We start from the raw sequence: 26,375 nt of genomic DNA, 5'->3' as shown, positions 1-26,375 counted from the left end.
CGACCCATAGATCGTGACCCTACGTGAGGGTAGGAGCGTAGATCGACCGGTAAATCGAGAGCTTTGCCATTTGGCTCAGCTCTCTCTTCACCACGACGGACCGGTACAGAGTCCGCATTACTGCCGACGCTGCACCGATCCGCTTGTCGATCTCGTGCTCCATCCTGCCCTCACTCGTGAACAAGACCCCAAGATACTTGAACTCCTCCACTTGGGGCAGGATCTCATCCCCGATCCGGAGAGGGCATTCCACCCTTTTCCGACGGAGGACCATGGACTCGGATTTGGAGGTGCTGACCCTCATCCCGACTGCTTCACACTCGGCTGCGAACCGCTCCAGTGAGAGCTGGAGTTCACGGCCTGAAGAAGCCAACAGCATCATGTCATCTGAAAAAAGCAGTGACGCGATGCTGAGGTCCCCAAACCAGACCCCCTCAACGCCTCCGCTGCGCCTAGAAATTCTGTCCATAAAAATTATGCACAGAATCGGTGACAAAGGGCAGCCTTGGCGGAGTCCAACCCTCATTGGGAACGAATCCAACTTACTGCCCGACCGAACTCTGGCATCGGTGATACAGGGACCGAACCGCCCTTATCAGTTAGTTCGGCACCCCGTACTCCTGAAGCACCCTCCACAGAACCTCCCGAGGGACACGGTCGAACACCTTCTCCAAGTCCACAAAACACATGTGGACTGGTTGGGCAAACTCCCATGCACCCTCGAGGATCCTGCCGAGGGTGTAGAGCTGGTCCACTGTTCCACGGCCAGGACGAAAGCCACACTGCTCCTCCTGAATCCGAGGCTCGACCTCCCGACGGATCCTCCTCTCCAGCACCCCTGAATAGACCTTGCCAGGGAGGCTGAGGAGTGTGATTCCCCTGGAATTGGAACACACCCTCCCCTCCAGTCCCCCTTCTTAAAGAGGCACCCGATGTCCACGCAATGCTGTAGAGGCGTGTCAGCCATGACAGCCCCACAACATCCAGAGCCTTTAAGAACTCCGGTCGGATCTCATCCACCCCCGGGGCCTTGCCACGGAGGAGTTTTTTAACTACATCAGTGACTTCAACCTCTGAGATTGGAGAGTCCGCCTCAGAGTCTTCAGGCCCTGCTTCCACAATGGAAGGCGTGTCGGTGGAATTGAGGAGGTCTTTGAAGTATTCCCCCCACCGACTCACGACATCCCGAGTCGAGGTCAGCAGCACACCATCTCCACTGTAAACAGTGTTGACCATGCACTGCTTCCCCCTCCTGAGACGCCGGATGGTGGACCAGAGTTTCCTCGAAGCTGTCCGGAAGTCATTCTCCATGGCCTCGCCAAACTCCTCCCACGCCCGAGTTTTTGCCTCAGCAACCGCCGTGTTCCGCTTGGCCATCCGGTACCTGTCAGCTGCCTCCGGAGTCCCGCAGCCCAAAACGGCCCTATAGGACTCCTTCTTCAGCTTGACGGCATCCCTTACCGCCGGTGTCCACCAGCGGGTTCGGGGATTGCCGCCACGACAGGCACCAACAACCTTACGGCCACAGCTCCAGTCGGCTGCCTCAACAATGGAGGCGCGGAACATGGTCCACTCCGACTCAATGTCCCCGGCCTCCCCCGGGACGTGGGAAAAGCTCTGCCGGAGATGGGAGTTGAAGCTCTTCCTGACAGGGGATTCTGCCAGACGTTCCCAGCAGACCCTCACATAGCATTTGGATCTTCCCCCACCATCGGAGCCAACCCACCACCAGGTGGTGATCAGTTGACAGCTCCGCCCCTCTCTTCACTCGAGTGTCCAAAACATGCGGCCGCAAATCCAATGACACGACTACAAAGTCGATCAACGAACTGCGGCCTAGGGTGTCCTGGTGCCAAGTGCACACATGGACACCCTTATGCTTGAACATGGTGTTCATTATAGAAAATCCGTGTCGAGCACAGAAGTCCAATAATAGAACACCGCTCAGGTTCAGATCGGGGGGGGGGGGGGGCGTTCATCCCAATCACGCCCTTCCAGGTCTCACTGTCATTGCCCATGTGAGCATTGAAGTCACCCAGTAGAACGATGGAGTCCCCAGAAGGAGCGCTCTCCAGCACTTCCTCCAGGGACTCTAAGAATGGTGGGTACTCTGAGCTGCCGTTCGGTGCATAGACACAAACAACAGTCAGGACCCGTCATCCCACCTGAAGGCGGAGGGAGGCTACCCTCTCGCTCACCGGGGGGAACCCCAATGTGCAGGCGCCCAGCCGGGGGGCAATAAGTATGCCAACACCTGCTCGACGCCTCTCACCGTGGGCAACTCCAGAGTGGAAGAGAGTCCAGCCCCCCTCGAGAGGGCTTGTACCAGAGCCCAAACTATCTGTGGAGGCAAGTCCGACTATGTCTAGTCAGAACCTTTCTGCCTCACACACCAGCTCGGGCTCCTTTCCAGCCAGAGAGGTGACATTCCATGTCCCCAGAGCCCACCTCTGCAGCCGGGGATCGGACCGCCAAGGTCCCCGCCTTTGGCCGCCGCCCAGCTCACTTTGCACCCGACCCCTTTGGCCCCTCCTCCAGGTGGTGAGCTCATGGGAAGGGGGACCCACGTTTTCTTTTCGGCCACCAGGCGCTCGCCTTCGAGCCCCACCTCCAGGCCTGGCTCCAGAGAGGAGCAGGGAAAACTAGGTCCATATATTTTATTCGTCATAAGGGGTCTTCTGAGCCGTGCTTTGTCTGGCCCCTCACCTTGGACCCTTCTACCATGGGTGACCCTACCAGGGGCATGAAGCCCCAGACAACATGGCTTCTAGGATCATAGGGCACGCAAACATCTCCACCACAATAAGGTGACGACTTACGGAGTCCGAGTGCTGTATCGTCATTCAAAAGCATTATTTCTGACAAATGACTGTATCTAGATTTCACTCATACTGTATTTGTGGAGTGACATTTTTGGGGATCACCTCATTATTCGGGGTGTGATATTTTGTGTTCTTTGTGTGTTGAAACTGACCATAACAGACTTTATGTTTGAAAAATGTTGCATATTGCTGACATCAGGCGGAAACCTCCCGTGTCACAATTTGCTAAAACTCTATACTATCAGTTAGGCCACACGTGTGGGTGTTATTTTTACAAATTACTGACAGTGTTGAACGATATAATGTTAATCAATGGTTGACGTTTTTGGGGTCTCTTGAAAAGTGATGATTCTGGAGGTATAAGGATTCCGCCCGACACCAGTGTGATTTAAACACACATTTTAGTTTTTGTCTGTCCACACCTGTATAGCAAATAAAACAAAATAAAAAGTCACGTGTAATTTATGACTAATGTGCCGGTGTAAAATAAGGATTTTAAAAAGTCAAATAGGGAAATATGTTGGAAAAACACAGATGCATAAATTAAAGTCCTGGACGCAGTCAAACAAGCCATTTCATAGTGAAGCTTATAAACAGAAAGAAATAGACATTCTAATTACGTTCCAGTAAAAGTATGTCACTAACAACATGATGATGATTCCTTGAGATGTGATGCTATCTTGGGAAGGTGGACTGACTGGGTTTGGTGTGTGAGTGGTGGTTGCGGGGAGGGGGGGTTGTATCTCGCTCATTTCTGAGGTGGGGCAAACCTGAACAAACAGTGAGTTCCAAGGAAAAAAAACAGTGAAGAGTAGATGTGACGCAGAAGAAAAAAAATCCATGTTCTTTTATGAAATTAATGCTTTCGGTGCCATCAACTGCTGGGATTTTAATGACCTGATTTAATGCTGATTGATGTCAAACCATCATCTCTCCCGCACGCCATTTTGTATAAGGATGGACTTCTACCACCGAAGAGTGACTTAGCGCACCTCACAGCAGGTAAACTAATTTTATTGGACGCGGTGGATGGTGTCATCTCAAGACCAACATTCTCAATGGGTGTGACTTGCCAGATTAGCATCTGTCAGGGATAATAAACCTTGCTGAAAGAAAACTTCTTAATCAAACCTGAAACCAAGGCTTAGAGCGCTTGCCTCTGCTGCGTGGACTTACACGATTTGTCGGCCAGCTCTTATGCTCAAACATAACGTAGGATCTTGAAATTCCTCACCCTCACCTCCTTCTTCCTCCTCTAACGGAGGAACCTTTTGACCCAGTTACACTCCCAGTCGAACCACGAATAAAATAATTCACCTCCATAGGTATTTGTATCATTAAATGATGATAAAGAAAGCAAGTTAAATACACTTCAAGAATCCTCACAAATTAAGTGAACTACAGGATTTGTAAAGTCTCAATCATATGCTGAAGCCCCTATAATGCCCCATCATCCCACTAGAACATTTTGAGTTCAGCAGTTTCAAGACCTTCCAAAAGAATTGTGAAGCATGTCCTTCTGCTCTCGGGGTCCTTAGCAATAAAAACTTTCCAGATATGATCCTGGGACAGAGAATGTTTACGTGTAAAAACAACCATTTAACTTGATCCACGAGTGCTCCCTGCTATTACATATTAGAAATTAGTGGTGAACAATGTGATACTTTTGCTCCGGAATCAGAAAAAATGACAAATCGCCACGGCGATATCATTACTTTCAGGTTAAGCGAGCTTAGACATTAGCAACGTAAAATGGCTGCCAAGAGGTTAATTTCTCTGAATAGCGAGTAATGCGACATGAGAAGTCTACGTTACTATTTACGTCCGTGGGGGCACGTAAGAGTACAACACGACAGGCTAGATACAGGCCAATTGATTAAATACAAAAGAGCATAGGCACAATAGCATCGAAAAAAACAAAACGCAGGTCACCAGTTAACTTACAATTGTAAGTACACCAATTTATTCCAACTTCAATCAGAAGAAACTTAAACATTACTTTGAATTTTGTGACTTGACAATTTCAGCAGTATGAATTTGGTCCTCTGCAAAATTGGTCAAATTTACTTTTATTGAACATTGTACAAATTTGAGACATTACTCATATTCAAGTTAATAATAATGTAAGCAAAAATGATTGTACTGCTTGTGAGTTCAATTTACATGTTTGTGGAATAAAAGCTGTTGTGAAAAAGTATGACTCCCTGTGTTGTCAATAGAGGGTAAAGTAATCACGAAAGATAAACAGATACCAACAAAGTTCTGTGTTAGCATTCCTCCGTTCTAGAGAATGAATTATTTCATATGGTTTCTAGCCAATCGGGAGAATCCACAATACCATTGGTATTGGCATACCATTTCACCATGGAGACAGACCGAGCATTTGCTTGCGTCACTATCAGTTTGCATTTGCCTAATGACATTGCTTGTACACACAAATTATTTGTTTGGTGTAAATTCAAAGAAAAGGAAAGATCACTTCACAAGTATTTTTGTACACAAAACTGGTGTCCTGTGGCAACGTTTCTCTGTTCAGTTGTTTATAACCCTAATACTAATTGTTCAAAAAAGATTAGACTTTGGCTATCTAAAGGTTAGTCTGAACCAAACCCAAAACTAACGTGAGAACATTCCATACTGGATATGCATATACCTGCGAAGCATAACAGTTCCTAAATGTTGAGGGAATGATAGGTTGCAAACTACTCAAATTATAAAATTTAACATATCAAGATACATATAAGCATATAAAGCATATATGTATAAATGTGAAAGATTTTTTCATATAGAGTCCAATTACTTGATGCAATTGAAAATGTTTGGTGTTTGAAATATGAGAGCAATGACGAAGCGATTCAGAAAATAGGTGGATCGGTTATCCTAATGTTACATAAATAAATATTTATATGAATGAAGAAAAAAAGACACATTTAAAGAAACTACAATTTGGGATTGAATCTATGTCTGAGTGCCCCAAGCAGTTGCTGATTAAGAAAACCACATTGTGCCAGACAAGTACAGACAAGTATTAGAGTGACTATATATATGTATATTGAAGATAAATGCAACCAATGCCATGTTGACAAGTTTTTTGTCAGTACAGGACCTGCTAAACATATTTTTTGTTTCTTTGAAAGGTTTTTCCCAAAGCCCATGTTGAGATTAAAGGAGTATTGATATGCTTTGCAGCAACAACTATCCTCTGGGCGCCCTACTACTGTATCAAAATCCATCCATCCATCCATCCATCCATCCATCCATCCATCCATCCATCCATCCATCCATCCATCCATCCATATATATATATATATATATATATATATATATATATATATATATATATATATATATATATATATATATATATATATATATATGTATATATATATTAAAAACTTGTGGCTCCCAGTCTACATGAGATGCAATATCAAGGTAACCTATAAAATATTACACGGCTTACCGCCTTCTTTTCTCGTCGACCTAGTTGTACCATATGTTCCATCCCGAAACTTGTGTTTACAAAACGCTGGTCTTTTAGTGACCCCAAGAACCAAAACGTTGTTGTTAATTGTTGTTACAGTTGTTTTGCGATAAACTGAATTTCAGCTCAAGATACTGCTGATGAAGATGCGGGGCTCAACTTAACTCAAAAAACAACGAAGCGTCACAGAAGTAGTCAGAACTGAAAAACATACACGTCACAAGTCTGAGCATTAAGCATTTCCACATCACAGTGTGCAAGATTCATAGATGTGATGGACTTGGCAGTCTGCTTTGCTGTGTGTGATGCTCTGCAGACAGTTTGTATTGGCTAGGAAGCCAGACTGGAAGTGTCAGGTATTGCCCAGATTCACAGCGAACTGTGACTTTGAGCATGGCCTTGATAGAGGAACATGAAATATGTCAGAAATCATCAGAGCCTTATAGAGTGATGGAAGACGTCTTGCTGCCACACCAGCTGCAATCACAAACAAACAAACAAACAAACAAACAAACAAACAAACAAACAAACAAACAAACAAACAAACAAACAAACAAACACACAAACAGGTACATTTGTTTTCAGTATTCCTCAGCTCTGTTCTTTCTTTTCGCATATGGTGAATAAAAATTTGGTTATGGAAGACATGCAGCAAGGGAAGAAAGACTCCAAAAGCAAATATGATTAAGTGATACAGGAATGAAATGCTCCTCCTATGTGTGGCTTTTCTCTCTCGGGTACAGTGCAGAAAACGGATTGCACTGCAGTCTAGTGGCTGTATTTGAAACTGCACGTTTGCCAAATAAATAAAAAAATAAATAAAAAATAAAATAAATAAATAAATAAATAAATAAATAAATAAAAAAATAAAAAAATAAATAAAAAAAAAATAATAAAAATCAAAATCAAAATCAAAATCTCTCTCTCTCTCTCTCTCTCTCTCTCTCTCTCTCTCCATATATATATATATATATATATATATATATATATATATATATATATATATATATATATATATATATATATATATATATATATATAGTCGTGCTTACATGGCTATTTAAATTCAGCAGGTTATTTAACATTTAAAGCACTTCCATTCATGGCTCATTGCAAGCCTGCATATGTGTGTGGCGAGCAACAAAAATTTAAAGTAGGGTGTCAATTAAAATGTTTCTTCTTTGATTAAGAATGCCTATGATTATAATACATTTCAAACTGTTGGATGATGGGAACATTGGCAAAACTACAAAAAAATGCAACCTCTTAAATATGCATGCATATGCTTTGAAATTACGACTGTATCAACAGTCTACTTGAACCAAATTCATTGGACCACAAATGAATTGAAAATTTCGTAAATGTATTCGTGAATGAAATGCAGCCATCCAAGAAAATGTAAAAGTTTAATGTTCCATTCAAAATTGAATATTTCTTTTATGACGTGAAAAAAATGCAGTCATAGAAGAAAATGTAAAAGTCTAATGTTCCATTTAAAATTTAATTATTCTTTTATGAATATAATCATATTATTCTGCTGGCCTTTTCTCTACTTTGTATTTAAAACAGAAGAAAAATAGATATGGTATATTTATTGGAAATGGTCTCTATTTTATTTTAGAGTTCCATCGGAGCTGTGGTCATAGGGTGGTAGGTGCCTGTCGTGGCAGCAAACCCCGAGCCCGCTGGTGGACACCGGCAGTAAGGGATGCCATCAAGCTGAAAGAAAAGGCCCTGAGGTGGACTCCTATTCTGGGGTTGAAGTCACAGAGGTGGTTAAACAGCTCCTCAGTGGAAAAGCCCCGGGGGTGGATGAGATCCGCCCATACTTCCTAAAGGTTCTGGATGTTTTGGGGCTGTGCTTGTTGAAACGCCTCTACAACATCAGGACATCAGGGACAGTACCTCTGGACTGGCAGGCCAGGGTGGCGGTACCCCTTTTTAAGAAAGAGGGTGTGTTCCAACTACACAGGACTCACACGCTTCAGCCTACCCGGTAAGGGCTATCAGAGGTGCCAGAGAGGAGGGTCCGTCGGGAGGTCAAATCTCAGATTCATGAGGAGCAATGTGGTTTTCGTCCTGGCCGTGGATTAGTGGACCAGCTCTACACCCTCGGCAGGGTCCTTGAGTGGGCATGGGAGTTCGTCCAACCAGTCTACATGTGTTTCATAGACTTAGAGAAGGCGTTCAACCGTGTCCCTCCAGGAGTGGGGGTTGCTTCGGGTGTATGGAATACCAAACCCCTTGATAAGGGCAGTTCGGTCGCTGAATCTCAGTTTGGTCTGCATTGTCAGCACTAGGTTGGATTCAGTTTGTGTGAGAGTTGGACTCCACCAAGGCTGTCCTTTGTCACGATTCTGTTCATAACTTTTATGGACAGAATTTGTAGACACAGCCAAGGCGTTGAGGGTGACTGGTTCGGTGACCTAAGCGTCTCATCTCTGCTTTTTGCTGATGATGTGGTGCTGCTGGCTCCATCACAGCTTCATCATCGTAATCTCCAGCTATCACTGGAGTGGTTCGCAGCTGAGTATGAAGCAGCTGGGATGACAATTAGCATCTCCAGTTCTGACATTATGGTCCTCAGTCAGAAAAAGGTGAAATGCCCTCTCCGGGTCGGGGAGGAGATCCTGCCCCAAGTAGAGGAGTTTAAGTGTCTTGGGGTCTTATTCATGAGCGAGGGCAGGATGGAGCATGAGATTGGATCCACAACTGCTGTGATGCGGACTCTGTGTACTTTTCTACCTTTGGTACTCAAAGTGCTTCACACTGCTTCGTCATTCACTAACTGTTGACATGCTATCAGGATGAACTGGGGGCTTCAGTGTCTTGCTCAAGGCCACTTTGACATGGTCACAACACTCTACCACTGAGCTATGTCATCCCCGTGGTGAGGAAAGTGCTGAGCCAAATGCCAAAGCGCTCTATTTTCTAGTCGAGCTACGTTCCTACCCTCACCCATGCTCACCAGCTATGGATGATGACCGAAAGAACAAGATCTTGGATACAAGCAGACAAAATGAGTTATCTCTGCAGGGTGTAGAGATAGGGTGAGAAGCTCGGTCATCCGTGAGGGACTCAGAGTCGAGCCGCTGCTCCTCTGCGTAGAGAGGGCCCAGATGAGGTGGCTCAGGCATCTGATTAGGATGCCTTCTAGATGTCTTCCTGGTAAAGTGTTTTGGGCATGTCCCACCAGAAGGAGGCCCCGAGGACATCCCAGGATACGCTGGAAAGACTGTCTCCCGGCTGGCCTGATGGTCTAGGAACGCCTTGGGCTTCGTCGGGATGAATTTGACAAAGTGGCTGGGGAGAAGAAAGTCTGGGCTTCCCTGCTGCCCCCACAACCTGACTGGATAAGTGTTGGCAGGATGTATGTATGTATGTATGTATGTATGTATGTATGTATGTATGTGTGTGTGTGTGTGTGTGTGTGTGTGTGTGTGTGTGTGTGTGTGTGTGTGTGTGTGTGCGTGCGTGCGTGCGTGCGTGCGTGCGTGCGTGCGTGCGTGCGGGCGTGCGGGCGTGCGGGCGGGCGGGCGTGCGGACGGATGGATGGACAGAATAGTGAATGATGTAAAGTTGGGTGAAGGGGGGAGATTCTTGGGATGATGCGCTCACAGCAAGGCATGATAAACTTCACTGCTCTAAATTACAATTTTATTCCCACGTTGATATAAGAGAAGCATAACTCTCTTCTGGAAAAGTTGAATCCAGTCTGAGAAATGTTATTTACATTTTGGGCCACAGCAAAAGGGGAATGAATTGGAATCATAAAACAACACATAACGTAACGCTAATTTCATAGGGAGGAAAACAAGAGCCGCATCCTTACTTACGTATATTAACAGTATTTTTGGCTCATTGGCTGTCTCAAAGCCCCCCCTACACAAACACACATACACAGACGCTCCTGGTTAGCATATCACCTTCATGCGTTAGTTGTACTGTTAATCCTAAAATAATAGAATACAGCAGGTTAGGTTGAAAAATATACATTCTTTGTGAACATAAAATTTAGAAGATACACCACAACGTGTTTTTTAAAATCTGCTTATATTGTCTCGCTTTATGCAAGTGGGAATAGAAAGATTCCACAACGAGAAACCCATAAATCATTGTGACTTTGACCACGCCCACTGCTCAGCTATTGGTTGTTACGTGCTCTACCTCGCAACGTTCGTTCTCAGCAATTTAAAGTCCCTTGCGCAATTTGATGAATAGCGTCGCTGTCATAAGCGTCAGAAATAGTGTAAGGCGTGTAATCAGACGGACAGCTGGAAGAGCGAGTGGGACGTAAAGAAGGAGCAGTTGGCATGTAACCTCCTCGCCGCGTCTAGTTCTTTATTCGGGGAGCACCAAGTGAGAGACTTTCCTCAAAACTATTTGCAGTCTGCCCGCCGTCCTGTTCTGGGATTTTATGCTTCTTTTGACACACTCTTCTACAAAGAGATGGAGCCGCAACATTGTCACGCCTAAGTCCAGCTTTACAAACGTAAAGGCACCCATGGTTTTCTGAGAACTATTTTCCACCGCCTTTTGATTTCAACGCAGGAGGAAAACCTTTTGGCTCGACAAGGTAACGCGTCTGTTTCCTCGCTTCCTTTCTTTTTCCTTCCCGTCAGCGCCAATGAGGCTTTTATTGAACTTCTACGTTATCGTTGTTACAGTTTTGCAGTTTTGTTCTGTTAAAGTTCTGTACGGCATTGAAAACAGATTGAAAAAGAAACGCTTTGACATGAATACCTTCCGTTTGAAAGCTGCCAGGCGTGAAGAAGTTCCATTATGCGACTTTCCTTGTTTCCCCCTTAAAAAAAAAATACACGACCTTGCACGACTAGATTCACCCCACAGTTTGTATCTTAATACAAGTTTTACTGAACTTTCTGACTTGCAAATATTCACATGACGTTTCGGTACAATATAGTCTTGGTAAAGTTACCGGTTAGTATCCTGCAAGTCATGTCAAGCTATTATGCATGATGCATTTCTCGTGAAAAATCAGCACTGAACAATAACCTCGTTTAAAAAAAAAAAAAAAAAGAGAGAGTGAGAGAGACTGAGAGAGAGAGAGACTGAGAGAGAGAGACTGAGAGAGAGAGACTGAGAGACTGAGAGAGAGAGACTGAGAGACTGAGAGAGAGAGACTGAGAGACTGAGAGACTGAGAGACTGAGAGAGAGAATGGAATAGCACATCCTCATCAAAACTTAGGCTTGCCATTTAACTAAAAACATCAACCATACTCTTGATCTGGACATAATGGTCAGTGTCACTGTGTCATGCCTCCAATTTCTGTGCGTCCTGTGTCCAGGAGCTACCAAGGGCCCCGTCAGTATGGTGAACAACCAAGCATCAGGCGTAGCGCCTGCCCCGAGGTCATGTGCAGGATGTGGGGGGAAGATCGCTGACCGTTTCCTGCTCTTCTCCATGGAGCGTTATTGGCACACTCGATGCCTCAAGTGTTCCTGCTGCCAAGCCCAGCTGGGCGACATTGGCACCACTTGCTACAGCAAAGGAGGCATGATTCTGTGTCGCAGCGACTACATCAGGTGAGCTCTAATGTGGCGATGAAGTATTAAGAGGAAAAGCGAAGTGGGTAGTTTTCAGCATATAGTGGTTGTATCAAATGAGCCTTTTTTTTTTTTAATTTGCAGGCTGTTTGGGCACAGCGGGGCGTGCAGTGCCTGTGGCCAGTCGATCCCAGCCAATGAGATGGTGATGAGGGCACAGGGAAATGTTTACCACCTCAAGGTAAGTCCCCAGCTCCCACCTCAGCCTGCCTTGCGTCCTGCTGTGCGTTTGACAGAAACATCTGGGGTATTCCTCATCCCCCCCAACCCTCAAATATAGACTCAGACAGTTCATTAGGAACACCTGCACAATTTTCACACTACCAAATTGAATAAAAATTCAGCCTTTTGCAATGACAATTAAGGTTGGTTTTTTTTTGCTACTGTTAAATTTTTCATTTCACAACAAACAAGATCATACAAAAATGTTTGTTGTTTCGTGCCCTTCTAAACTTATTGAGGAAAATGAAAGAAAATGTATAAAACAAAACAACAGCCTTAGTACAATGTAGTGGAATATTACATCATCAACACTTCAATGACATAAATGGTAAAAGTGACTTTAAACATCTTGATGCAGTCCTTGAATAGAAAACAGCATTCGTGCATTTTTATGGATTTCTTAAATGTCATGTTACTAATTCCTTAGTCACTTACTGTGTTCACCATTAAATCACACAATACCATCAAACATTGTCATACGAAGTATATTATCAAACCGGATATGATGTTCCTGTGTTGAATTTATTTATTGTCTTAACGTTGAGTATTTCTCTGGCAGTGTTTTAGCTGTGCCACGTGCAGGAACAGACTGATGCCTGGAGATCGCTTCCATTACATCAATGGTACAATTTTCTGTGAGCACGACAGACCCGGTGCTGCCTTGCTCAGTAGCCACCTACCACAACTTCAGAGTAACTCTGTGATGACGGACCAGAAGGTAAATAAATATTTTCCTTACAAATCTCGCATGTTTAAAAATCTGCATTGTGTTATCTCATTTAACAAAGCTGTATATTTGATCAGTCAGATAAACTGAAAATGATAACTCAGAAGTACAACATCCTTCATTCATAATTTATTATTTTAAAAGTCAAAAGGAAAACCGATATCACTGTCCCCGCATGAGCACACAAAACTGTTACACTGACACACAAATAACTGTGATAATGACAGGAGTAAAAAAGAAATCATTTAAATTAGGCTTCTAAATTCCCTATTTGAATTACAGTGTATGATCACAAACAATGCAGAGATCCAACTCTTAATGAATGATGAATACAATGAATACAAACTCGACAAAAGTGGAAATATCTTTTTGAGGTGTTTTATTTTATACCCATACAAATGTTCTCATGCAAAGATAATAGTCCTTGAACACAACTTTTTTTCTGTCAAGAGGTGCTAATTACCCCACTGTGAATTCATCAAAAAATCTGTTATTAATTCTGCACGTGACTCATCTCTCCACCGTCTATCTAAAGGCAGTCTCACTACCACTATTGTGGTGGTAATTGTTTGGAATGTGGCGACACAAGTTTCCCGACAGTCAACTTGACTACACTTGCTATACTCGTGAATAGAATGTGTGATTTGGATTGTTTGACCTAAGATCCATGTTGATCAGGCAATTGTGTTGGGTTTTTTTAAAATTCCGCTTCTACATTTTCTTTTCCTTTACTGGTTTAACATAATTGAGATGTTTCCTGTGACAGTGTTGCCACAATACCAAAATGTTAACTTTGATACTATACCTTGTACCTTGATACCAGTACTGAAACGGTACCTCGACAAAAATAAAACTGACAAAAGAACTTTAATAGGAAATGCTTTATCAGAAAATAGCATTTTAAACATAAACACGTGTTAACATTAGCGCACATAAGTCTTGCTGAACAATATTGAATTTTATTTTTTATTTTTTTTACAGGTTATGATCATTTTAATGGCCAGATATGCAACCACTATGCAATTTGGACACAGAATTAGGCCTTTTCATTGTTGAGAATGGATTTTAATAGTGATATAAGTGCGATTTATACTCCGATGCGATTTATATATGTTTTTTTTTCACTTTATTGTGCATTTTATGGCTGGTGCGACTTATACTCCGGAGCGACTTATAGTCCGAAAATTACGGTACATGTCAATGCATGTATTTGTATGCATTCACTGATAAGCTTTTTCACTGCTACATTCTTGACCTATTTGACTGGATTTAATGTCATCCATTGTTGATATTGTACATTTCCACCATTACTGTCAAGCAAATATCTACATTTGATTGCTAATGAGCCAGTAGTGTCGCTTTGAGTGTGTGCACGCACGTGTGAGGTCCACTTCATGTCCCAAGTAGTCGCCTGTTAATGACGTGCTTGGCCAGATTGGAGATGCCATGGGAGTTGGCAATAAAATTCCCAAAAGTTCCATATGACACTTTACGCATCATTCTTTTCAACAAGAAGCGGAGATGCGACAGCAAGCGGTTCTCTGCTTGAAACTATCTTCCGCTTACACTCATGCAGAAGAAGCCTTGTCAGGCACTTAAAGGTGTTTCACACATTGCTAGACAGGCAGCTTTGCATGTATGTATACTCGGTCTTCAGACGGACTTGGCGAGATGGTTTTTTAATAATGTATTTTTTTTTAATACTAAAAATAAATGTTGCTGAAATATCAAGGTGCGGTACTGGTGCCGGTATCGAATGCAACACCCATGTCATAACCCCTTTTCTAACTACTGCATAAAGGAGTCAAGTATGATTAGCCATACCCATGTCTTTGCTCGTTTCCTGTCTTCTTTGCAGGTGTGCTGAGTGGAGTGTGCGCTGACGGTTTAATTCCTGTCTCCTACTATGTACAGTTCCCATTGCTGTGAGTTCTGTTGACCCCCACACCTCCCTCCGCTGAAGAAGCAGCTTCCACACAGTGAAATCCCGTCCCGTCGTCATATCACAGAATCCCTGAACCTTCACTCAGTCAATTTATGTCGTGTTGCCAGGGTTTGCGGTCCACAGGGAAAAGGAAAAAATAGAAAAGCTGCAAAATGAAAATACTGTTTTCCATGGGACTGGTCAGTAATGGGCCCTAAGAATTGTCATCACTTTCCTTTTCCTGGTGTTCCGTACAAAGCTGGCAGATGCTTACATTCGGTGTGGACTGCACTGGCAGAGACTTTTCTGGACTCAGAGAAAGCTCGAAGACTATAACTGTCATCAATCAAAGGATGGAGCAAAAAATGCTTTAGAGTTTGATGGACTGCAGTAACATGACTGTCAATGTGTTGTGCCAAGTGGCATTATTTTCCCTAATTGTCATTAGTGTTTTGAAGGAACTCTGATCTGATCTTTTATATGTCTATCTGAGACTTTGGGTGCCAAATTATAAAATTAGATGGGTGTCAGGCACAAGGTGTACATCCCAGTCATGAGAAATCCATTAATTACACAAAAATGATGTCTCGAACTATTGCTACAAACCTTTAGAGCACTATTGAGGATGGGAGTCTTTCCGTGTCGCTGCCTGTAATTTCCATAATGAAATGTATTCATTATATCATTTTTCCTGGTCAATGTGTGCAAATGATGGTTTTATTGAGAAAAAGCAAATTTAAAAGAATTTCTCATATGAGCTGACATGAGTGTGAGGGCCCTTAGCAGCCCAGGAGTTGTCCTGGTAGCTAGCATGGTGGCTGGAGCGCTCTGTCTCTCGCTCGCTCTCTCACTCTTGTTAGCCCTGTATGGTTAAAACATGGCTGATTACCCCGGGGAATGGAATTAGGGGGCTTGAGCTCTGACCATTTACAGAAGCAATTAAACATGAGCCCTGTATCTGTGCTGGTGGAACTCCTGGGAGGCTGAACTTGGGGCATATCCTGTGGCCGGCTGGCTCTGAGACTACCTGCCTTTCTGCCTGCCTCCCTCTAATAAAGACTAATCTGAAAGCTCTCTAATTAAAGGGGAGTGGTCCCATCTCGATGGAGGAAATTTCAACCAATTGGACCTATTTATTATTTGTCGTGCTGCACCGTGCTCTTTGGGCTGTGCTGTACTGTATAAGTGTTTGGTTGAATACTCATTCTAAGCTATGTCCAATTAGACTTAGATCTGCAAAGCCTTTTAATGTAATGTCAGAATCTTTAGGTGGCATCCCATCAAAAAGGTGAGGGTAATCTCAGTGTGATAGCAGCAGTGAGCATGCAACGTGCAGCTAGCAGAAGATAGCATCTGCTCTACTTTTGCACCTTGCCTGGGAGCATGGCAGACATCAAACTTGCACCTTAATGCGCTTAGTCTTTCTAAAATGTCCCACTTGTCATGGTAGGTGCTGATACTGCATCAATTATTTATTCCACGTCTGATCAAGGGGCGTCACTCAAATTCATTAACGTATGCAAATCATCACAATTACAATTATCTTTGTGTCGTGACGGCGAGGAACTAAAACCTCGGCACATTCTCGATTCCCACCACACCACAAGTTACACTTTGCATTCAAACTAATCAAGGCTCATCTGCCTCTTCCTAATTAGCCAGAACGTTTTCAGATGCCAATTAGCAGGTCTCAAGAAAAGGCTCTATGCCATGAGGCGTTGTCTTTTATCAGAGCTTCTGCAGGTGTGTGGCTCACCATGTAGCCTGTGTCATAGGAAAGTGTTTATTCCCGCTAATTAATCATATTAAAACATGTAGATGAGAGTAATTGCCTAAGCTCCAGGTGTGAAGAAAGCACAAGATGATGCCAGGATATTTTTACATGCCCGTGATGAAAAGTCTTCTTCTTATCCAGATACTCTTGTGACACAGAGCCAAGATGCCATTTCAATGCCTTCATCTTGATGATGAGGCCTCTCTGGAAGTAAACGCATTAAGAATCAGTGATGTATTGCTTTTGGTTGGACCTCCCAGATGTTGGCCATTGTTTGCTTGCAACACGATTCTCTATCATTACGTGTGAGCACACAGAAGAATGTAGACCTCACATCAAGGGAATTATACAATGTTCAGAAATAAACTTAAAAAATAAAACTCCATCCTTTTGAAGTATAAAATAAATTATCTACAGCACCAGTCAAATGTTTAGACAAGGCTGGTTTAATACACTTGAATAGTGTAGGAAAGTATATAATACAACTAAAACATTAAATAAGTTGCTGCAATGCAGAGCCACATCCAGTTCTTAAAAGTGAAAAATATATGTACCCAGTTTTGTTTGTTGTTGTAGCTTGGGCAAATAGGTGAGCTGCTGTCAAATAACATTTTAGTATAAAAGTGTCTATGTGTGTATTATGGAATTGGTCCAAGTTAGTTTGGTCTCTCCATTCATTTTAATCATTGATACAACAAAAAAAATCAGCGTGGCTGGCTCCAACATTTTGCGTGCACTCAGAAATGAAGTTTATCCCTGATAGACAAGTCTCGTCCACAGCTGGAGGGTCAAAAATACGTTTGTTGTCAAACTGGCAACTGCCATCTGGTTCTCATGATTTTTTTTCCCATTTCTAAAGCATGAAAAGCATGGTCCTTGTGAAAGTTTCCTGGCTTGGCAAAGCTAGAGTATTTATGCTGCACCTAAATAACGTCCGCTGCTCAGATTCCTCAATAATCAACAGGACTTAATTTCTCATAACCCAGTGTGTTAAATGAGCAAACGTTTTGTGAGCTGACTTTGAACTGGCCGAGGTCTCCTTCGCTGTGCCGCGTTGTATGTTAGTGAAACATGAGACATTGGTGGAACATGTAGGAAGGGATGCATGCTGGAGCCATAACTCACTTGCCTTCCGCATGGGAGTCGAGGAACATAATGACAAAGAGTTCACGGCTCCCAGCATCTTGCAGGAATGTCAGTAATGGGAGCGCGAGAGAAGTTCTCCTGGCCAATCGGAACGCTTTGAATAATTAAAGTGATCGGCTTAATTAGCTCAATTACGTTAATTTGACCACGGAACACGGCCATATGGTGAAAGGAAACAAAAGAGGGGGGAACTAATTAAAAGTAAAATAATGAGGATTTTAATTAACTGGCTCCCTAGACAGCGGAGCGCAGGGATCAGGAGCCTGCTACCATAATTAAAGTGCTGTAACGCTGGCAACATCTCCTCTCTTTCTTATATCTGTGAGGGCTCTATCCATCTAATTAAATCTGTAAATAAATTAGCAACATTGAGGGTTCCTGCTTGACTTAACTGCCTAGAATCCACCCCCACCTTCCCAATAACATGCTCACCCTACTCTGCGCAGACAATGCAAGTCATACAGACAAGGGTTGAGCTAAGGTCACCAATTAACAGTTTTGGGGACGTGGGGAAATAATTGTGCCTATTCCGCTCCAATCAAGAATGATCCTTGTGTTTGCTTCCTCCTGCGGCATTTTGAAAGAACACTGGCGCACACTTATCCAAAGAAGGCCAAGCAGAGGTGACGTGGCGACAGCTTCATGGGTCACATCAGCGACGTGCTGTAAGCTTCAAGGTTGGTGGGACACAGATTTCATTTACAAACGTAATATAAACCAAAAGTATAGTTTTTTTATCAACAATTTATCTGTGAACCATATGACCACGCGAACATCATGTTTATACGGTTCACTATGTGAGCTGAGTTCCGACTCCCTCTTGTCTTAAGTTAAACTGTTCCCATGCAAAACCAACCTGCTAAACTTTATCCATCACCCTGTGAAAGCAGATGCTATTTTTCATTAAAACTCTCTTAAAGTTACAGGTGAGCACCTTGAATATTAATTTAATAAGCAATTTCTGAATGAACGGTAACTCTGGCACCTCTTAGTAAATATGGAGCAAGCAACCATCCAACTGTCATTACCACTGGCAGTCACAGCAAAAGAAAAAGTTTGACTTAGATGCACAAAAAAACACATAACCAACAATTTTGTCTTTGCCCTGGACATGTGAAAATGAAGCAGTATTTAAGGATTGAGAGGATTACTCATCTTGCTGAGTTATGTTAAATATTGGTCTACATTAATTTATGAAAGTATTAAATAAATTCAGGACTGATTGGCTGTCAAAATGGGAATTTGCAGCTATGTTAAACAAAATTCACAGTAAACCTGTTCACTGAGAACTCATCAGGTAGTGCTCTGCTGCAGTGGTTATGAGTGTCCAGCAGTCATAACCACTTTATACTGTAAAAGATGAAGAATTCGATCGATGATCGATGATGAATGATTTGGAGTGACACAGATGGTTTAATAAAATGGCTGTTTTTATTATAGCTATTTGATATATAGTATGTAAACAATGTGCGCCGCGCTGTTGACGTCGTCAGTTGCAGTTCTTATCAAGTAATCCCTCACTACATCGCGATTCATTTATCGCGGTTTCACTACATCGCGGATCTTTTTTCCCGAATTAAAAAATAAATAAAATTCAAAATAAAACTTTTAAATTGAGGAATTATGGCACGAAAGTTGCCCACACGTCAGCAGAAGGCAGGGAGTGCCCACACAATTGCAGTGTGTAAACTTTTACCTTTTTATAAAAAAAATGTTATATAATAAGAGTTCTAAAAACACATTTAAGAGTGTTATACCTTGTTATAGAAAAATCGTTATAATAACAAAACAGTTCTAAAAACATATTTACAGCATCCACACTTGTACCTTGTTATTAAATTGTCATAATAAGAAAAGCTGTTCTAAAAATATATTTACAGTATGTGTTAAGAATTCTCCATGTTATTTATGTTATTCAGTCGTGCTTTGATTTGAGGTAGAGTGCTTTATTTTGAAGGCCGTTTTCAGCGGATACCATTTCAAATCATTAAATCTCCTGACTCCGGAAGTCATTGAATGGAACTCATTGTCAGTGAGGCTCCAATTATTCCACAGCCATAGTGCGCCCACATGCAGTTTAAAGTGAAAATGACATGTGAAGTGATCAACTATACTAGGATATAAGTAATGTGTTAATGATCAGGTAAAAATTTGTGAATCATTTCACATATATATATATATATATATATATATATATATATATATATATATATATATATATATATATATATATATATGTATGTATGTATGTATGTATGTATGTATGTATGTATGTATGTATGTATGTATGTATATATATATATATATATATATATATATATATGTGTATATATATATATATATATATATATATATATATATATATATATATATATATATATATATATATATATATATATATATATGTATACACATATACATATCAGATTTTTTTTTTATATTTGGCGAGGAAGCAAGTGGCATTGATGAGATATTTTAAAATTTCTCTGTTCTCTTTCACCTTTGCATTGATGTTCACTGATGTTCAGTCTTCGTTGCTCGTCCAAAGCTAAATCGATCTTCGACATCCTGAATGTTTTTAGTGCGATCTGGCTTTGGATGTGACTAGCGGACCGCTCATGTCTGAATAGGCTCCTCTGCAATTTTTTTAAAAATCGGAATATCCAACATTAGTCCAGACCCTGTCAGAGCTCAGGAAAAGCAGGCAGGAAAAGCAGAAAAGACGATTTCTTGTTGCACATCAACACAGCCAATCTTTTCATGCCTATCACTCCGTTTGAAAAGACTTGCTCCGAAGTCCCGTTGTGCGGATCCACCTTTTAACTCCGGAGTTGTTCTTCCTTTCCTGATGACCTCCTGCTTCGACCAAAATTCAATAGTTGGAAATCGTTTGAGTTTTGATATGTAATCCTCCATTGTTAAAAACAAAAGAAAAATCGAATGCTCCTCAGTTGTTTACTCTAAATTTGAACTGGAGATCACTTATTCTACAGGTGGGCGCATGAAGCATCCCAGGATCACGACCGCCCCCTGCCATAAGGTTGGAGAACAGTTTTTTGTAGCCTCCGTTGGGCCTCTTTTCAAAGCCGTTTTGCTCATCTAAAGAAACACGACGTTACAGATGACAAAAAACCACTAGATATTATATACATAAGCTTAACTACGGAAATTAGTTAATATGGCCACAGTGTTTGAACACTTCAACAGCGACATAGAGACAGACAGCGGTTCAGTGTAACTGTCAACAGCCTGTCAGCATAGGCAGCCGTGTGATTACGCAAGGCAGGAAGTTGCCTCCTCTGAGCGATTCGTCTTCGGTTTTAACATAATTATAAAAATTCAGCAATTTTGGTTCAGAATGATACACAACTACTGAAATTAATAGGAAAATGACTTTATACTAAAAAGAATAGATCTATTTTCCCCCTTTTCATGATCGCAGGGGAGGCACAGCCTTGCCTCCTCTGACCGCACGTCCCTGCCCTGGCACTACCACCACCATGCTTCACTGATGAGTTGATAGTGTAGAAGCAACTGCCTTTGCTGACTTCAAAATGATTCATTTCTGCTTGAAACAACTTAACTGCATGAGAAGTGTATGGGTTGGTTCAGCATTAAAGAAAAATTGGCTTTTCAAAGAACCCATTTGGTTGAGCAGCGTTCAAATTATTTTGAAGCTTCATTAAGTAAAATTATTATACACTGTCAAGAGGCCAGGCTACATAGGAACATTTAAAAGGTTGTATGCCCATGGGGAAGTGTGCACTTGGGCATTAATGTGAATGTCAAATCTTGTCAAAGAGCCTTGAGGGAATTCTTCTCATCACAAACTGTGTCTGGGTAACAACATCCCACTTTGAAATACAATGATGGAATAACTATATCTCAAGAATTTTCAACATGCAATGTTGAAGTAAAAAAACAGCATGACTGAAAAAGACTCCAATGTGATGTGGTCCACAATGATAATTTGTGGTTTCTTCATTTGTGTCAGTGCTCAGTGAAGCCCTGCAATATGTATGTATGTATGTATGTATGTATGTATGTATGTATGTATGTATGTATGTATGTATGTATGTATGTATGTATGTATGTATGTATGTATGTATGTATGTATGTATGTATGTATGTATGTATGTATGTATGTATGTATGTATGTATGTATGTATGTATGTATGCTAACTTGGTATGTACGTACACACAATGGAACACTAAACCGTTGATGGTTGTCAAGTTGGGGTACACTCTCATTCCATTTGTTTTCCCATGCGACAAATGACTTAAAAGCAAACAATAAGCCAAAATGAAAAAATGATACAAACACAATGATAAAAGTAATAGTATATAAATCATAATCCAATAAAACAAAGGGCAAATAGTGTGACAATCAGAAAAATGATAGTAATCAATCAACCATACATTTCTGGGGGGATTCACAGAAGCTGGCATAGCTGAGGTCTGATTTATTAAACTCTTCTTTGGACTGTTTAGAGGCCACCAAGTTAGTATACATACATACGGTCTGGAACTGTTTGGATTATAACAGTGTTTTTTATTTTTGCATTCATACACTACCACAAGAAGCTCCAATTCTTTGTATTTCAACCCAACCTTTCTTGAATATTATTAATCTGAAGCCGGCAAACCAAATATCCTCAGTTCACTGAGCATCTGGGTTTAACTTGACAAATGTGTTTTCAATTTTCTACGGCTTCTTAGTGTTTTGGGTGAAAAATATCAGTGATGGAAACAGGGTAAAGTGTGATGATAACATACAGTTGATACCACATGAGATTATGTGGGAAACAATCTGCTATCGATCCATCGACCTATCCGTCGACCATCCCTTTGAAAAAACTGTTAGTTTCCATGCATCCCTCACAGACTGCATGGCCAAAACTGTTGGCAGGCATCAACTTCATCATTAGAGGAGCAATGGACAACTGTCGTCAGATGACCGTCTGGGGATGGAGCTGCTCTGTTTGTCTTGGGACAGTTTTTGTGAAAGCTGGGAAAGGCCACGCCCTCGTCACACCTCGTCAACCCCCCACTCCATCAAACCAGGTGGAACACACGTGCGTTCATTAGCGCCCTTTAATGAGGAGCAGATGCAACAATGCCACCTCTCACGCTACCTCAGCCCCCGTTTCTCTCGCACACACATGCGCCCTAAAAACTTTGTCAGATACACATGCTGTGAAAATACACCACTAAAAATCTATAACGCTAAGAAGACTCGTGGTTGTAATTCTAAGATGTATTTACATTTTTGAACATACAAAATTTGCACAGAATGTGGAACTGCCACATACACTGACGCATATCTAAATTCTGGCCCATTCATTTTGCGCTATCAGGACAGGGTCTTTCTCAGCTAAGATGTGTGGGCCTCATTTGTCCAATTTAGATGAATGACTTGGATCATATATCATTCCCTTTATGTCAGACTATTTTTATCTGGCAGGAAGTGGATGCAGGCAAGCTGAAGGCATCAGAAAAATCTTCAATTTGGGGGCCAGTTTGAAGATTGTCAGCTTGTCTTTGACACTAAAAACACACAAGTTGACTGTGCTTTTAGAAGGAACACACAAACTGCAGTGGCACATTTCCTTTTCTTAATGACAGGCCTGAAACTTTAATATGCCTTGAAATATTTTGTTCACTAATTAACCATTCATTCATCTTCTCATGCTTATCTGGGGTGGGTCATAGGGGAGAAGGCTAGGCAAAGAAGGCCGGTTCTTCCAGGGGGATTAGACTATTTCATATAGATATAAGCCTTAGAGCTGTGCACAAATGGGTGATAATTTGTTCACTCCTTGGAGGGGGCATGGCAAATTCATAACCGAAATAGAATTCATCGACTCCGATTGCTTGATGTGATGTCACCAGACTTGGTGTTTTTGTTACAGGATTTCGGTTACCGCAAATCCACTTATTATGACAGAGTGAAACTTGAACGTCTCAAAGACATAAAAAACAGGGTTTCTTTTGCGAGAACCTTCATCATCACGACGTTCATCAGCCATTTTGACTCAGAGGTCAAGCAGGGAACGCTACAACAAAGCCAGTGTCCAGAATTCGTGGAGTTTTACGAGTTACGTGCATGCACAGTACTTGACGCAGGGACGTGAGCGAGTATAGATATAAAAAAATAAAATACGGAAAACAGATTGATTGACAAGTTAAAGGATCAATGTTGCCATTGATTACGCCGACAATGATTGGTGGAGTTTTTTTGGGTTCCACAGAGCGCGCGATTTATATAAATTAATATATATATTTTAAGACGACCTATTTAACAATCCGTCGATATGTGGGAAGAAAATTGAACTTTAAATTTGAATCGCCAGGCCTTTTTTCTGAATGTAAAACCAAAATAGATTTAAATGGTTATTGATCATGCACGGTGGTGCACTGGCTCGCACGTCCGGCTCACAGTTAGGAGGGTGTGGATTCGATTCAACCTCCGGCCCTCCCTGTGTGGAGTTTGCATGTTCTCCCCGTGCTCACGTGGGTTTTGTCCGGGCACTCCGGTTTCCTCCCACATCCCCAAAAATTTCTTGGTAGGGCGATTGAGCACTCCAAATTGCCTCTAGGTGTGAGTGCAAGTGCGTATGGTTGTTTGTCTCTGTGTGCCCGGCGATTGACTCGCATCCGGTTCAGGGCCGACTACTGCCCAATGACTGCTGGAATAGGCCTCAGCACCTCCGTGGGTACAAGTGGAATAGAAAGTGGATGGCTGAATGGGTCATTAACCAAACTGATATTGTACAAATTGTCATATCTCATCTTTTTCTTTTGAATCACGGAAATCAATTAGGTTTCACTCTGCGTTTGCAGGCCACACCTCCCAAAGCACAAAGCACATCAGTTTCCTAAACCAGAAGGTTCACAAGGGGCATAATTGCAGACCAATCGTCTGCAATTGTGCACCATGTGTGTTTTCCAACTGCTTTTGACCAGAAGGCTTGGCTTTAAAGTCACTATCCCCTAATTGGCCGTTAAAGTTAACTTGCAACATCCCAGCCTTGTTTTCTAATTGAAGCCTCTAAAATGAGAGAGCAGGAGGGGGCTGTCATTATGTTTGCACTCAGCGTGGGGCCGCAATCCCCCCAAACTGTAAGCCTACATTATTTGCATTTAGTTCAACATGGGTTTGCATTTCAAACAAAAACACTGCAAATAAAACAATTGTCATATCATTATGATTATGATTATTTTTATTATTATTATTATTATTATTATTGCACACTGGCTAGCACGTACGCCTCACAGTTAGGAGAGTGCGGGTTCAATTCCACCTCCGGCCCTCCCTGTGTGGAGTTTGCATGTTCTCCCCGTGTCCGCGTGGGTTTTCTTCGGGCACTCCGATTTCTTCCCACATCTCCAAAAACATGCTTGGTAGGCCGATTGAGCACTCCAAATTGCCTCTAGGTGTGAGTGTGAGTGCAGATGGTTGTTCGTCTCTGTGTGCCCTGCGATTGGCTGGCAACCAGTTCAGTGCGTCCCCCGCCTACTGCCCGATGATGGCTGGGATAGGCTCCAGCATGCCCGCGACCCTCGAGGGGACAAAGCGGTCCAGAAAATTGATGGATTATTATTATTATTATCATTATTATTATTATTATTATTATTATTATTCGTCGTCGTAGTAGTAGTAGTAGTAGTAGTAGTAGTAGTAGTATCAACAGTCCAGGGTGTATCCTGCCCCTTACCCAGTCAGCTGAAAGAGACTCCATCTTACATGCAAGCCTAATGGAGTGCTACAGAAAATGGACGGTGGTTTCAGAGGAAAAAGCTGTGGCTTTTGTTGGTCAAATTGAGCATGGCTCAATTCTGCGAATTTTAGAATGCCTGTTTCAGGTTATGGCAGGAGTGAGCCCATTATAGCGAGCTGAGAGGGTGAATGGATGACAATAGTGCCGTAATAATTACCAGTCAACATTGTGTGCAATGAGTATACACTACCATTGTATACAATTGGGCACAAATGGATGCAAGGATGTGATATGTGTCTTGTTACTAATTTGTCAGAGAAAATGTAAGAAAAACCTCTCAAACATCTCTGACTTGGAAAGAGTCAAGCGCACAAGCAGGAAGAATGTGCTCTTTGGTAGACATCAAGCTGAAATGCCAGATTGTTTGTGTGCAAGAGTGAGTGTGCGAGTGTGTGCATGCGTCCGTGCGTGCGTGCGTGCGTGCGTGTGTGTGTGAGAAAGAGAGCGAGCAAGAGAGGGAGAGAGTGATTTGGCATTTCAGACAGAGATATCAGTGCAGAGGGTGAGAGGTGCACAGTGCACGTTTGCAGAAGACGGGGGCTGTCCAACCTCTCTCAAACAGTGCCGCTTGTGATTTTTCTGACTCAACCTGCGCCCTGCCCTGAGACAATATTAGGCGAGATGATGGGGGGGTCGGGGGTCCCTGTGGTTCCGCCACGTGTCTGGTCCTGGTTTCCTGGCTTGATAAGCGGGGCTGCTTCTGCTCTCCTCAGTAAAACTTACGCCTTTTGGAAATGCCAGTGTGGGGCTGAGGGCAGATGGCGCCCATTGCAGCCTCACCTCACTGAACCACGAGGGAACACATGGTTCTTATCAGCACCCATGCACCTGCACAGTCACACAATGGGAGACCACTGATGTTTCCGAGGGTGGAGTTGAGTTGGTGTAAGACAAATACAATGACAGGCAGGCAGGAAATAGTGTCCTGT

At 42.4% G+C, this 26,375-nt stretch overlaps 1 protein-coding gene across 2 annotated transcripts; it reads left to right on the top strand.

Moving 5' to 3' along the window:
- The first annotated feature begins 10,458 nt into the window (after positions 1 to 10,458).
- lmo4lb (LIM domain only 4-like b) lies at positions 10,459 to 16,922 on the top strand. 2 transcript variants are annotated; one of them, XM_085910658.1, is made up of 5 exons: positions 10,459 to 10,879; positions 11,614 to 11,851; positions 11,957 to 12,053; positions 12,654 to 12,812; positions 14,736 to 16,922. In XM_085910658.1, exons 2-5 carry the CDS (start codon positions 11,637 to 11,639, stop codon positions 14,748 to 14,750), a joined length of 486 nt encoding a protein of 161 aa, XP_085766784.1. In that variant the 5' UTR covers positions 10,459 to 10,879; positions 11,614 to 11,636; the 3' UTR covers positions 14,751 to 16,922. The 2 variants fall into 2 exon arrangements, with proteins under 2 accessions (XP_085766784.1, XP_085766785.1); XM_085910659.1 differs by having other exon boundaries at positions 10,460 to 10,879; positions 14,680 to 16,918.
- The last annotated feature ends 9,453 nt before the right edge of the window (positions 16,923 to 26,375 follow it).

This window comes from Syngnathus leptorhynchus, chromosome 4 (assembly GCF_054491065.1).
Source record: "Syngnathus leptorhynchus isolate UIUO chromosome 4, UIUO_Slep, whole genome shotgun sequence".
NCBI lineage: Eukaryota > Metazoa > Chordata > Actinopteri > Syngnathiformes > Syngnathidae > Syngnathus > Syngnathus leptorhynchus.
This window is presented reverse-complemented; position numbering and strand designations above follow the sequence as displayed.